At 32.3% G+C, this 14,918-nt stretch overlaps 2 protein-coding genes across 3 annotated transcripts; both read right to left on the bottom strand.

Moving 5' to 3' along the window:
* Positions 1-3,204: 3,204 nt before the first annotated feature.
* Positions 3,205-6,831, bottom strand: LOC8266970. Of its 2 annotated transcripts, none has more exons than XM_002527367.3 (3): positions 6,587-6,831; positions 6,141-6,350; positions 3,205-3,797 (listed from the first exon to the last, which is right to left on the bottom strand). In XM_002527367.3, exons 1-3 carry the CDS (start codon positions 6,630-6,632, stop codon positions 3,478-3,480), a joined length of 576 nt encoding a protein of 191 aa, XP_002527413.2. In that variant the 5' UTR covers positions 6,633-6,831; the 3' UTR covers positions 3,205-3,477. The 2 variants fall into 2 exon arrangements, with proteins under 2 accessions (XP_002527413.2, XP_048234570.1); XM_048378613.1 differs by having other exon boundaries at positions 6,141-6,379; positions 6,587-6,828.
* Positions 6,832-8,372: 1,541 nt separating this feature from the next.
* Positions 8,373-14,779, bottom strand: LOC8266969 (DEAD-box ATP-dependent RNA helicase 20). Its single transcript, XM_002527366.3, has 10 exons — positions 14,484-14,779; positions 13,605-13,870; positions 11,620-11,799; positions 11,351-11,512; positions 11,014-11,168; positions 9,989-10,081; positions 9,752-9,837; positions 9,397-9,623; positions 8,887-9,120; positions 8,373-8,627 (listed from the first exon to the last, which is right to left on the bottom strand). Exons 1-10 carry the CDS (start codon positions 14,537-14,539, stop codon positions 8,569-8,571), a joined length of 1,518 nt encoding a protein of 505 aa, XP_002527412.1. The 5' UTR covers positions 14,540-14,779; the 3' UTR covers positions 8,373-8,568.
* Positions 14,780-14,918: the final 139 nt, after the last annotated feature.

Here is a 14,918-nt window from a genome sequence, read left to right as displayed (position 1 = left end):
AAAGAAAAATGAAAGCGAAAGAGAAAAAATAAAATGAAATAAAATACATACAAAAAAAAGAGTTTATGTATGTAAGGTTCGTGCTTAAGTTAATGTGTAAGAGAGAATATTTATATTGGGAGATGCATATGTGTATAGTTTGGCTCAGAGGGTTTGTTTGTATTTATACACACACATCTATAGGAGCATGTGTATTGTATTTTTTCTCTCTTTACCTAATGGGTAAGAGCTAACTAGATTCTTTTACGACCCATATATAATATTAATACTTTAGTGTTAGTTCAAGTCGTAATAACATTTGTTTTTAGATGTGAAAGATTTTATATGGATATTTTCTTTTATATTATGTGATTTTTTATTTTTAAAATGAGTATAAAAAGCTGACTATTTTATGATTTTTTATTTTAGACGTAAATTTTTTTTTTTCATAATATATGATTTTTTATTTTTACAATTAGTGTAAAAAGATGATTATCTTAATTGTATAGAGTTAATAATATATTATTTCTATACTATATGAGTTTTGCTTTTACGACGAATACGGCAAATATAAAAATATAATTATTTTTATTTATTTAGATCATGGTTTGCTTAAATCTCTCATTAAAAGAGAATCTAAATGAATATATTTGTAAATATTAACTAAATATTTTCATCATCCAACTGTTTGAAAACATGTAAGAATAGAGATTCAACATGGTTGAATATATTTCTTTCTTTTTTTTCCTTATTTTATGAAAATGAAATATATTTTATTACATTAGCCGTTTCAATATTTATATTGGAAGTGGTCATAAAATTAGATACCTGGATATTAGCAAATAAAATAATTATTACTTGCCTTTAGATCAATAATTTAATGATAGTTTGTAGTACATTCTTGGCGAAACAAAAGGACCCTCTAGTGAAAATGATCATAGTAAAAAAATAAACACTATTAAAAAAAGTTTTTGTTGCAAAGATATGGCAAAAGAAATCAAAATTAACTGAAAATTTTTTGTTTAGTTCACATCAAATTGGTAGATAATTGACATACACTCATTAATTTAAAATAATTATATATCAATCATCTAATTTTAAAAGAATACTTATATATATGTGTTATTTTCTCATTCATTGGGGCGTAAACGCCTAGTGTAGATAAGAATAACCTAAAATTGTAAGCCAAAAATAAAAACTTAAAGACATACACCATGAAGTTCTTTTCTAAAATGCATCGTATTTGTTAATAATTAGGTGCGAAGTAACAATTGATTAGGGTGGAAGCATGGATCAAATGATGATTAGTGATTCCATGCGTGACATACTGATTAATGTACAAAAATAGAAGAGTAATTAACCTTCATATTAAATGCGAGGCTTAATTAGTGAGCTTAAGTATTAGTCAGATTTGCCTTTTCTTTTTAGTCTATGATCTTGAATTCAAATTCTATAATAATATTTAAAGGAAGCACAAAATCAAAGTATAAACAATAGATGCAAGAAAATGCATATATAGCTAGCGAAACGAGATCAATAGAGTATCCGAAGTGGATTAATTTGATTGTGTATGTGTGGGTTAAGGGTAATATGGTATGTAATGTAGAAGTAGAGATGGAAGTCCCCACAAGTGTATAATTGTGTGGTGGCACAGTGGGGGTGGGAGGCGTTCCTTACCCCCTTGCAGGCGCAGCTGGTGTCCTCGTGCTTTCATGTGAGACTCAATAACTCCAACCACATTCATCATCATCATCATCTTAATTTCTCCTCTCTCTCTCTCTCTCTCTATTATATATATATATATATATATACACTTTAATTTGACCCTCTCTCTACACTGAAATTATCACCCAATCCACACATACAATTGGCCAACCTCTCATGTTACTTTCACCCCCATCCCTCTATTCCATTTTATATACAATACAATAGGCCACATGTGGGTACCCTGTTTTTCATTTGAACCAACCCCCTTAATCCTTCTTAGTCTATTCAATGAGGTAATGGGTAGTCCTTAATTGCCCTCAAATATGTTATATGTATTTTGGTTTAAGCATGGGTACTAATGTCCATTTGTATAGTGTATAATTAAGGATGGAAATTAAAGCCATCTCTTTTGGGGAAAAGTTTTAATAATTTAGTTTTTTAACTTTCAAACTTTCTTCTTCAAAAAAAAAAAAAAGTACTCTCAAAATCTATCTTTGACTGTTACCAAAATAATGTTGGCATTGTATAGTGGCCCATTTTTCTTGATTGCAAATTAATTTATTTCATTTTTTTATTTTATTTTAATTGTTAAGCTCCATTCCTTAGCTTTTCTTTACTTCTCTGTTTCAAACTACCTAACTTATGATTAAGTATCTTTTTGAAACAAAAGTTAATATTTTAATCATTTATCATAATTGCATTAGATCATTTGGCTATCTTTTCTCTCTCCTTCACATACATATGTTACTTTGTTTTAGGGTTCATTTGTTAACTCTTCTAAATCTCAAAGAATCTTAGAGAATATATTGGATATGTTTCTAAATTCTTTTGAAAAGTTTGAAGTTTAGGACTTTAGTGGTCTTGGAGCACATATTTTTTTAATGTTTTGGTATATTTGATGAGATGGTGTGGAATTCTATATTTAATATAATAATAATTATTATTATTTGGAGGTTGGAAAACCAATCTAATTTGGTCGTTGCATTTGGTTTTGATTTTGGAAGGTTGCATGTTGTCTTTGTGGATACTCTGAACATATGTATATTGGGAGTCTCCACATCCTCATTGGAAATTGTGCTATTCTTTTATTAGGCCCATGTCACCATGTGAATCTAAACTCCTTCAAAACTTAAAAAGTTTGAGAATATGCGCCAATCCATTTCTATTTTCTCTTAATTGGACAGGATAGCAGCAAATTCAAAATGATGTTAGCCAACTGATGCTAATATGACAAAAATGACAGCAAGAAGCAAGTTATCCTGGTATTTTATTTTATTTTTAAATAAGACCCACCAGTCCACAAAATTAGTAATCATATAGACTCTGCAAGGAACATTAGCAACACAAGCAGAAAAGACTGGAAAAGATAGAGAAATAAGACTCTTTTTTTCCTTGGGATGTTTGTTTTAATCATGTAGGACTATTTGATGATCTGAAGTTGCAGATCAGTATTGTATTTGGATGCTGTTCCAGAGGCCAGTACATGTATGCCATTTAAATAATAATTCATCCTACATCTGACAACAAAAAGCCATTGAAATTGATTATATGTACAAAGACAATTATAGATCAGCAAGTTTATGGACAATCTTCTACCATACAAGCATCACCCTTGTATCAAAATCAAAATGACAGTAACAAAAGAAGATGGAAGTCTTTAAAGAATTTGATCAAGAAGCAACCTTTTAGGAGAAAACGGTAAAAACGTCGATATTCAACAATGGCAGAATTCAAACTTCATGATCGATCAGAGAATAATCTGCTAATTCCGGTTGGAATAAGAGCATACAACTAAATACTGGGGATGGATTTTGCTCTAATGAACTGCTTAAGAATAGCTTTCTCTTCATCAATGCGCTTCTTCTCTTCTGGATTTTTTGGTTTGACCTTCCTTTTCTCTTCCAACATCCACCTGTAAAGTTCACGCTGTTGATTCTCCGAAACAGGTTCACGCAGCTTCACAGGTTCTGGAACAGCAGGTAGTGATATGGGTTTCTCGGTGACTGCAGCACTTGCGGTAGAGGTGGATGAAACTGGAGTAGGAGGAACATTCTTTGCTGCTTCTTCCTCTAGGCCTGTTTCCTTTTTCTTTGTTCTCATGAACAAGTAAGCTGCACATACATTTATGGAAAGAAAAGCATAATCCGTAACAATGTCACTGAATTTACTCAGAAGCTTCAAAGAAACAGTCGTATTTCACGAATTTAACTACTAAACAGTTAAAATGGGCAAAGTTAAAAAGCGGGACACTTGGACTGGATGAAACAGACATCACCTCTCAAACGAGATGCTAATCAATTGCTGAATAAGCATTCTGAAAAAATAACATCAATTTGCTACTACTTGTCAAGATAAGAAAATAGAAGAAATCCTAAAAGTTCACATGCATAATGCCACAGAACAACTATACTGCTAGTCTAATACTTGCTAACAATTTTGAAGCCTGCATATTGTTATTTAATTTAATAACTTGTCAATTTAATATAGGCAAAAATTGAACCTTGGTGGTGAATGGAGTTGTGGAGGTTCTAGTTTTAAGCAGTAGTACTCTATTCTTAAGCCCCGAAAGACAAGCTATTCACACATACCATTCTTGGTGTTAAAATAGGGCTTCAGAACAAGCAAACAATTATCTCATTCATTTCCACAATTGTATGTTCATAGATGATAGTAACCACTTCACAGTTGTGCTGCAGTGTATGCAAATATACTTGTTTAACATCTGCTAGGTAATGAAAATTGTATGGACTTCTATCAACAGGATTGCTTTTCTATGCTGACAAATACACCCAACAGACTCTGATCAGGGCAGAAATCATTAAATTCTGTTTTGTGTTTCTCAAGAGTATGCAGCAAAAATCTACTCAGATCTGTAATGAAAAAAATAAAACCATCAGATTTCTTTTTGCCTTTCCTGTGAAATATATAAACCATTAAGTTGCTATTTCAGATAATATTTAGAAGTTTGTACAAGCTACTGTTAGTACTCTAATTTCGTTAGGAAGGAAGAAACATGTTCTGGCATCAACAATTCAATAATTCAGAAAACTGAAACCCCATTCCTTTTTCTTTTCCTAATATGCTGCACTCATATGATGTTCTATTGTCAATGATGTTCTATTGTCAATTAAGATGTGTCAACCAATGACATTTAACATAAAGAGAAGATTTAAACCCAACCTGAAGCAAAGATACTTTCTAAAATATGCAATCAAGAAAAACATTTATCAGTCAAGAGCATCACATACATCACAGGACTCCATGCATCTACATCATGGCACATAAAAGAATATCCAAGAAAGGGGGGGTGTGTGTGTGTTATGTCATTTATTTTCCAAAGACACATCACACAAGGGCACATCATATCAAAAATACATTGAGGTGATAGATAACTTTGAAATGTGCACCTATCGCAGCATCTCATCTCATCTCATGCATGGATAACTTATTGGGCAAAGTAAAATAGATATGATTGATTATCCGCTAGCTGACACCCAATCGGCACACGTGCAACAGTAAAAGCATCAGAAACACATCCATATAATAATAACAATGTCAGTTCAAGAAGGGTTCTTCATTGATATTTAAGTGCCCCAACGATGTAGATTTCCACCCCCTTAGTTTCGTCTTCAAAAACTAAGGGTCAGAAATACTTGAGGAATCAAGAAAAGGAAAAAGAAAAAACTGCTCATAGATGTGTGTGATATGCCAGGTTTCATATCTAGATTGCAACGAAATTAAACAGCAGGTGCAACAAAAGCATAAAGACAGGTGTGCAGATTCAAACACTTACCCTATGATGAACAGGTCAATAAATAAAGTCCATCCCAATTATAAATATAAAAGTTCATCCCAACTCAAAAAAATTATACAACTTTTAAAGTGAATCACAGAGGATTGCCATAACAATTGCACACATCCAATTTCACATTGAAGAAGAGCAAGCTTAACTAGGAAAACCCGCTGCCCCCTAAATATAAATCCTAATTGAAATCCTAAGATCAACACCCAGCTCTAAATAACAGTCCTAACTAACTAGGAAAAGAAGAAAACAGCACGTCAAATTGCAAAGTGTTAATTACAAAAGAGCCATTTTTTCTAAAGAGATGCTCCAAATGCAGTAAAATTATCAGCATGCCAAACTAAAGGCCTAAAACCTTATTATAATTTCTGACAACAAATTATCTTCCAATAACAAAATCAAGAAAGTATTCAAGAAAGAAGATTCAAATGCACATTGCAAATAATTAATGCACACAAGCACAATAAATATAACTACATTAAATTCCTTCTTTATCAGCATATGGCACCAAACTTTACATACCCACTTGTAAAAGACAACTCTGTCAAACACCCAGATCCCATTTCGGTAATTCCAATCATAAAATCAGTAGATAGACATATGTACACATATAAACATTAATGAATGAAAAAAAAGAGAAAATAAGATAAACCTCCAACAGTAAGATTGACAGTCAAGAGAAGAGGCCAAAGGAACTTGTAACGCCTAGCAAACGATTCCTTTGGAGGCTGAGGAGGTGGTGGAGGAGGAGGAGGAGCAGTAGACTGAGACCCCATTTTGTATGATGCAGCTGCAGCTGAAGCTGAGGATGGTGTTGTTCTGGTTGTTGATGGTTGTTGTTCTTGAAATTGCTTAATTTGTGCTATTATTTCAACAAAAAGAAAATCATTTCTATTCAACGATTAAAAATCCATCAACTTTCTTTTTATCGTTTAATGATTAAAGAAAAGAAAACTAATAAAGAAAGCACTATTATAAAGAATCTTTCTCGGTGGCGATTGAGATTTGAGAAGAAAATAAAATCGGTTACTCATAAAACGAAAAAAATTAATAAAAAGAAAAGAAAAGAAAACGTAGAGGTTAGAGGGAAATTGTTACCTTTCTTGGGTTTGTTGGTGTAGAGCTTAGGACCCTCTTCACTCATTGTAACGTAACAAAGGTTAAATTGAAGATTTAGTAGTGTTTTCTTTGTGTCTCTGTCTTTTTCTGCGAACTTTGGTGTGGGATACTGCTGCAATGCTAACTATTCTAATTCTTCTTTTTGCTACCGCCGTTCTATTTGCCCGGAAATGTGAGATATCCGAAAGCAAATATTTCCATGTTTGGTAAAATTTCATACAAATATTTTTCCAAGTATTTTCAACAAAAATTGCATTGCTGTTTTTCTTTTTCTAAAAGAAAAAAGAGAAAGGTAATTTTAAATTGTTAAGATCTTGTAATAAAATAAAATAATTTATATATATGAACAATAGCAATATATGTCCATTAATTGATTTAATTATTTTAACTAATTTAATCTAATAAATATCTAAAGATAATAATATCAAATATTTAGTATTCAATATAAATCAATATGTTACTAAAATATCATAAAAATATAAATTGAAATATTTACCAAATTATATTTGAAGTAAAAATGTTAAAATGATTAAATATCTAAATATATACTTAATCAAATTTAGATATCTAAATATATATTTAATCATATTAATCATCAATGATCACACTGATTTTATAATTTATATGTATGTATATGACTATCCCTAAGAACTTCAGATTTGATCTGTTATATAACAAAAGCTAAATTGAAAAAAATAAATTTCTTATGAATACAAATCTAACCAAACCAAATAGGAGATTCAAATCCAATTGAACCAACTTATTTCAGTTTTGTTTAGTTCAATTTCTTTAGCCTTTCTGATATTCTCTTTGTGTTTATTACTTTTAATAATTTTTATTTTTATATATAAGGATAATATAAAAATAGTATATAGAGTTGTTAATATTGATATTAAATATTTAAACTTTTAAAATTTACAATTTAGTATATGAATCTAATAAATATTTACAATTCAATGTATATAACAAATTAACAACAGATTATATATTATCCATATCATTTTCTTTTAAAAATAAGTATCGATAGTCCCTGAACTTACTAAAAATTTAATAATCAATTGTTTTCAATATGTACAATTTAAAATTATTAATATTTAAATATGTAAACTAATCATTATATAGAAAATCTAATGTATACAAATCAATTTCTATTTTATTTTCATAATGAAAATATATTTACATTTAAAAAGATAAAATTTTCATTTAAATAATAAAAATTATATAAATATATAAATAAATACTCTACATATTATAAACAAAAATATTAGTAATTAATAGTCTAATTAAGATTATCATTTTCAATAATATATTTTAAAATTACATATCCATATTAACTTATTATATACACTCAATTATAAAATTCACACGCTAAATTATACATTTTAAAAATTTAAATACTTAATTGTTAAATTTCAATAAATTTACCTATTATTTTATAATTATAGAGCTTTTTTTAATATAAATAACTAATTCTATACACTTAAATGTTACACATTAGAATATAACTTTTAAAAATATAGAAATTTTATTGTCAGAATTTAAGAAATTTATACACTATTTTTATAATTATTTCTTAAATATATATAACTAGAAAAGATTCTGTTTTAATTATAAATCTATCCAAAGTACATAATATTTATTTTAAGAAATTAGTTTTATAGTATAATAGAAATATTAATAAAATATAGAAATTAGATTTGATTCGGTTCAAGCAATTTCCTAACCCAGCTGAATTACTAATTTTTCTCTTTAAAGAAAAAGAAGGAAAAAAAAAAAACCTTCAACACTATATAGTACAAATTTTAATATGTTCTGGAGACCATTCCAGGAAATAGCTTACAGACCTAACCGCCAAATCTATAGGCAGGCAAAGCAATAAAATGAAAAGAAACTGATCAAGTGAACAAGTTGGTTTGCAGGACATCTATGTTCCAGTCATACAGGTTTTCTCTTGAACACCATTAGCTCCAAGAGCGGCCACCACCGTAACCTCTCCCACGATCTCGAAAACCCCCATAACCTGATTCATCGAACATAAAGTACAAAACAAGGCTTTAGCAGATAAAATATACATATATTGATTAATAGATGTATCAAAGTTATTTCATCAGCTAATCATTTTCAAACAAATGGTTGGCCAACGACCAGGTTTTTGCAGGTTTGCATCCAACCCAAACCACAATTCTAGCCCAAAGGTATAGAGAGGGCAGAAATGAAAGTAAAGAATCCCTTAGAATGTGTGCGCATTTGTCCAATGAAACATATTACGGTCAACTAACCTGATGGAGGCGGAGGGGCACCACGACCCATTGCAGCCAGCTCTGGACTAACCTTTTGCCCAGCTTCCTCAAGTATTGAAATAAGTTCCTTTGCAAATCTGGCATTTGAAGCAGTAAAGAAAGTGTAGGCAGTTCCTTTGGCTCCAGCCCTTCCAGTTCGACCAATACGATGAACATAATCCTCAAGGGACCCAGGAAAGTCATAATTAATTACAAACTTTACATCTTTCACATCTGCCACCAAAACAAAATAATAAGGAACCAGGTAAATGATGCAGGCAGTCAATGGATGATTCTCGAAGGCATACTATAGATTAGGACCAGAAAGCTCATCTAACATAATAAAAGGCTTAAACAATGCAAATAAAGGCATACTTAAGTCTTTACATATAAGTACAGAAATTATGGAGAACCAAAAATTTAAGTCAGGAGTTGGGAAGAAAGCTCGAGCAGACTCAATAATGGAAGCACTGTGGTGCATCCTAACACGCAAACTGTAGTTAAATTTACCTAGTCCACGAGCAGCAACATCTGTTGCAGTCATTATAGGACTTTTGCCAGCTTTGAACTCTGAGAGTACCCAATCCCTTTCAGCTTGACTTTTGTCTCCATGAATTGAGAGAGCAGGCCAACCATCCATACGAAGCTGCCGGGTGATCTGGTCACAACCTTTCTTGGTATCCATAAAAATAAGAATTCGGCTACCATCCATGATATCCTCCAGCAACTTCACCAGCCTGGACAACAAGAATAGATAGGTGAAACTGCTGCTAATATAACCATATATGATAGATAGCAGCGAACAAAGATTGAGCTATAAGTAAAAGAAATTTTCTTTTTAAAAAGAGAGTAAAATATGTCCTACTTGTTATATTTTTGATTCTCAGAAACAATGTCAACGTGTTGACGTATTGCATGATTAGCTTTTAAATCTGCAGATCCTATTACCACCTGCATAATATCCAAAAGGCAAGAGCCATTAAGAACTAGCACGGCAATTACAAGAAGACTAGGGAACCTCGAATTCAAAAGTCTAAATTAACAGGAAAGAGTGTATGGTATCTGGCATTGAGGAAGCCCACAAACATTATCTTTATCTTACTTTGTATGGGTTGTAAAGAAATTGCCTTGCTAGTTGTTCAACCTCTTTAGGCCAAGTTGCACTCCAGTACAAAGTTTGACGATCCGGGCGAATCTGCATGGAACAAAAGATTAAACAATATTCTACAGAGTACATAAACATACAAATGTATGTGCTCATTGGACAAAGAATATCATCATTACTGCCGTAAACTTACTTCAAATATTTCTGATCTTAGATAGGCTGTGGTTTATAAATTAAATTGCAAGCCAGCCATTTATGATAATATAAGAGAAAAATTAAAGGAATGGCTGATTTTACATTTTAGAGTACACCCCACTGTGTTCTAACTAGATCATTATAAAGAATCAAATATAACTTTTGCACATATTTAAATTACAGTTCACATGATTGGAAAAGAACACAAAGAAAAGAAAAATTAATTCAACTTCCAGGAAAATCAGAATCATATTCAAACTGTGTCACACAATCAGCCCATCTTTAGTAGTTAAGAGTTTCTCCTCAGTTGCAAATGATGAACATACTCCAAAAACAAAAATGAACTGCAAAACAAAATATGTTCTGCCACCAATGTACTTGTACAGCTGAATACCAATTGATTGAAAAAAGAAAAACAAACTATAACATATCGAAGTACTATCCAGGAAACTAAGAACACCAAATGAAAAATCAGAAGGAGCTATTCCAGAAACAGGTTCTAAAAGAAATTCAAATAACTTGAAACACTATCATTCCTGAACACTAGGTAATAATTCCATAAACAACACAGTTCATTTATACCATGTAAACTTTCTAGTGCATTTGCTAACAGTTTCCACCTCTAAAAGAATCCAAGTTTAATGGGACTCGCATATCTAAATAAACCAGGAGAACAAGAAACAGAAAGGGGGAATGGGAGAGTAACAATAGTCCATGTAAGACTTAATAAAAATAACGTGATAAGTCGACTCTACACACAGCATCTAAATCTTAGAAAGGTTGTTAAATTTCTCATCAGGAGAACAGGCAAGTTTAAGAACAAACACCTGAGAAACAATTTTTCGTATCTGAGGGTCAAACCCCATATCTAGCATCCGATCTGCCTCATCCAGTACCAGATAAGTAACTCTTCTCAAATTTGTATGATGTGATTCCAACATATCAATCAACCTTCCAGGCGTAGCAATTACAATTTCAACACCTATAAAGGGACAAAATAGGAATGTAATAATGGATTGTTATATCCATGAACAATGCACCAACTTGGGAGTTAGAAGAATAACAAAGTTATCTCAAACTCAATTACCATGTAAGGATAGCCAGTTCATGAAAGTCAGAAGTAAGTATAGAAGCAATGTCTTCTCAAACCTAGCCGCCACCTACCTTTCTGGAGATCACGCACCTGGGGTCCCTTTGGAACCCCGCCATATATGCATGTATTTTTTATTCTCGATGATGCACCAAATTTAGTAGCTTCTTGTTGTATCTGAACAGCAAGTTCACGTGTGGGAGCTAAAACTAGTACAATTGGACCATCCCCAGGAGCTGTATAAAAACAGAAAATGCACAATTTGTACTCCGCCAACAATCAAGCACATATACAGTATGTAAAATAGTAGGAGGAATTTAAAGTTGTTAAATTTCACATTTACCTAAAATTGGCTGGGCATTGACATGGACAATTGCAGGCAATAGGTAAGCTAGTGTCTTTCCTGATCCTGTTTCAGCAATACCAATGAGGTCACGGCCCTTCAAAGCCATTGGCCACCCTTGGGCTTGTATTGGTGTAGGTTCAACAAAGCCCGCCCTTGTTACTTCTTCTAAAACATAATCTGAAACAAAAGTAAATGCAATCCAGTAAATAACTTCCTGAGAAAGACATTCCAAGAAAGAATATTCCCAAAGTACAAAAGTTCTAAGAAAAATCTCAGTATACTATTTGAAAAAATATTCGAGACAACCAAGATATAGCCATCTTTCCTAAACTTCTGATACACAAACCCAAAGTAAATAATGACTGGCCATGTGATATGCCTATAGTTGTTATAGGCGAAAGGCGCACCAAGGCGATAATGGTTCTTGGTGCCTGAGGCGCAAGGCGAGGTGCGCGCCTGACAGAATTGAGGCGCAAAAGATAAAATAAAATAAAACTAGGACTCATAACACAACCCATGCATAAAATGAAAAACATAACACACAACCAAAGAAAAGAAATGAAAAGATTATGACAATTATGTCCAAGAGGCATTTAACAAATAACAAAAGGGCATATTCAAAAGAGATGGTAAAAGCAAAACATAGTCTTATAAATAACTAGAAGTCCTAGGTTAGTAGAAATCCTAAAGCATCTTCCATTACTAATTTATTATAAGTCTATAATTATGGTCTTCGTCCTACTACACTTCTAGGCAATTCTTCTCTTCTTTTTCTTGATCAATGCCTTTTTAATCTTCTTTCTTCCATTTTTTAAATTTTTCTTTGGAAATAATTAGGTGTGGGTAAGCCTACATAGTCTATATTAAGTTTATGATGAAGGGCTGAGATCATTGTATGTCTTAAAAGAAAAAAAAAATAAAAGTCAAAATATTACAAAGGCACACCTTGCCTTAGGTCTGAGGCGCACAAAGGCGCGCGCCTTAGTGAAGTCGCTTGCCTTTCTTGGCTTGAGGCACTAAGGCTTGCGCCTTGTGCCCCTCTTGCCTCAGGCGCGCCTTTCAACTATGGATACGCCATTAACCTAATTTCTTTAAAAGAATATTCTTTTCTGATTCTCTACACATACGCATGAGGCAAATTACAACAAAGTTGCAGGTGTTTGTATAACTGTTAGCAATATAAGAATAACAACCATGGCATAACTTCCTATATAACAATAAACAATGCCCTTTCTCACTTATTCAAATTTAATAGAAACAGAGCTTTCAGTAGTGATGATAAAAACGGACGAGAAAGTAAGGAAGTCTTAAGTCAAGTTACATCTTAGAGATCCTAATGAAGAATTCTTGCTTCCATTAGCAATTATCAGCATTGAGCATAACACTGAAATCAATATTTCCTATAACAGATTGCAGGTCAAATCTAAAAGTGGCAGGCCAACTTCAACCAAAAATCCATCCATCCATCAATCAACACAACATCAATCAGAATACCCCTTCCATGTGCATGCATGTGATGTGACCTAAGCCAGCGATCCAAGTAATCCCAGTCAAACAAAGCATCTTGTTAAATCCCATATAATTACCCAATATAATGAATTAAACTGAACAGAAGATTTTCTCTTCTTTCACTATCCTTCACTAAACTAAGGAAATCTGAACAAAACTGGCATCTGTAGTCAGCTACTTCATCCTATTTCAGTATAAGATAAACCAAGCTCTAAATTATAGTGATGCTCTAGATTGGCCAAGTTGCAAAAACATAACTCATATCATAACCTTACATTTCCAAGACTTGGCGCGAGTAATTTGTCTAGCTACCATTTTAAATCTCTAAAACAATGCACACTTTACATATTCCAAAGAATTATAAATTCCCACCTCATATCCACATTTTTTCACACCCACATATAGGAAAAGAAAAAGGAAAAAGGAAAAAGAAAAGAAAAATAAATTGATAATGAGCTTTGTATTATAATTACCTGGAAAACCCACGTCACGAAAACTTTTGACAGGTTTTGGAACATCCCGACCCTCTACAGTAATTTCTCTCCGTTGCCTATATTCTTCAACCTCCCTCTCTGACATTGCCGCCACTGATGGAGATTCCACATAAAAATTCTTCTCAAAAGGAGTCAACCCATCCAAATCTGATTTCCTTGGTGAGATAGCACGGTCATATTCCCGCCTTTCAGATGAGGACCGACCAGACCCACCATATGCTAATGCCCCACCGAAACCCGAATCACTGAACAAACACAAAACTCGTAGGAATAAGAACCAACTGAAGAAATCAAAACAAATTACAAACCAGAACTAACTAATCCATGGCCCATAACTAAACCAAACACAAATTCACACGAAAAATCAGATAAGAATAAATTCAAATACAGTTTGTGGCAATTTCCAAGTTGCTGAAAAATAAAATAAAACACAAAATAAAACTAACATGAAATAGAACAAGAATCAAATTTATTAAATGTGTGCTTTACAGTCAATAAACTACAAAGCCTATATTTTCACTGCAACTAAATATCACAAAAGCAAAAAGATTAAGCGCCATCTTATTTATTTTAGAACAAGTCGATACAAAAATAAATATATGAGGTACTTTACAAAAACGCACAAAATATACCCAACAAGGAAAAGGTTATGAACTTTAGTCTCAAATAAAAGGTATTTGCAACTGGGTAACTAAGTAAATGAAATTTATGTGACCAAATTAAAATATAGACATATAACAGGAGCTATGCATACCATAATAAAAATCGTTAAAAATTCAAAAAGAAGAAAACTTAAATCGAAGCAGAAAATATTGAATTTAAGAGTGGATATAAAAGTAAAGCCGAAATATGTGATACCTTCTCCGGTCACGATAGGAAGTAGGGTCGCCGGAGCGGCTGTCGTATCGGCTCATGCTTGTTGCAATCGTGAGAGTACTAACTGTGGATTGTTAATTGAATGAGTGACGATAGATAGAGAATCGGTTCTTTTTTTCTCTTTTCCAAGTGGGTTTATGGGGTTTTCAACTTTTGGTAAAATGAAAGGTAGAAGACGACCCCTCTTCTCTCTCTCTCTCTCGAGTTTTATCGCTCTCCCTTGCTCTTTCTTTCCTCTTGGGTTTTCTTTTATTTTTTCCTAGAAAAGAAAAATTTGGGGCCAAAGTGCTAAAGAAAAGAGTCCTTCGTATTCAATTCGTCTCGATTAAACACTCAAGTTTTGAAATTATAACACGATGGGCTAATTTATAATTTATTTTATCATAAAAATAAATAAGTACAGATTTGAACTTGAGA

Source organism: Ricinus communis, chromosome 8, assembly GCF_019578655.1.
Source record: "Ricinus communis isolate WT05 ecotype wild-type chromosome 8, ASM1957865v1, whole genome shotgun sequence".
Taxonomy (NCBI): domain Eukaryota; kingdom Viridiplantae; phylum Streptophyta; class Magnoliopsida; order Malpighiales; family Euphorbiaceae; genus Ricinus; species Ricinus communis.
The sequence above is the reverse complement of the archived record's forward strand: the minus strand, read 5'-3'. Positions and strand labels throughout refer to the sequence as shown.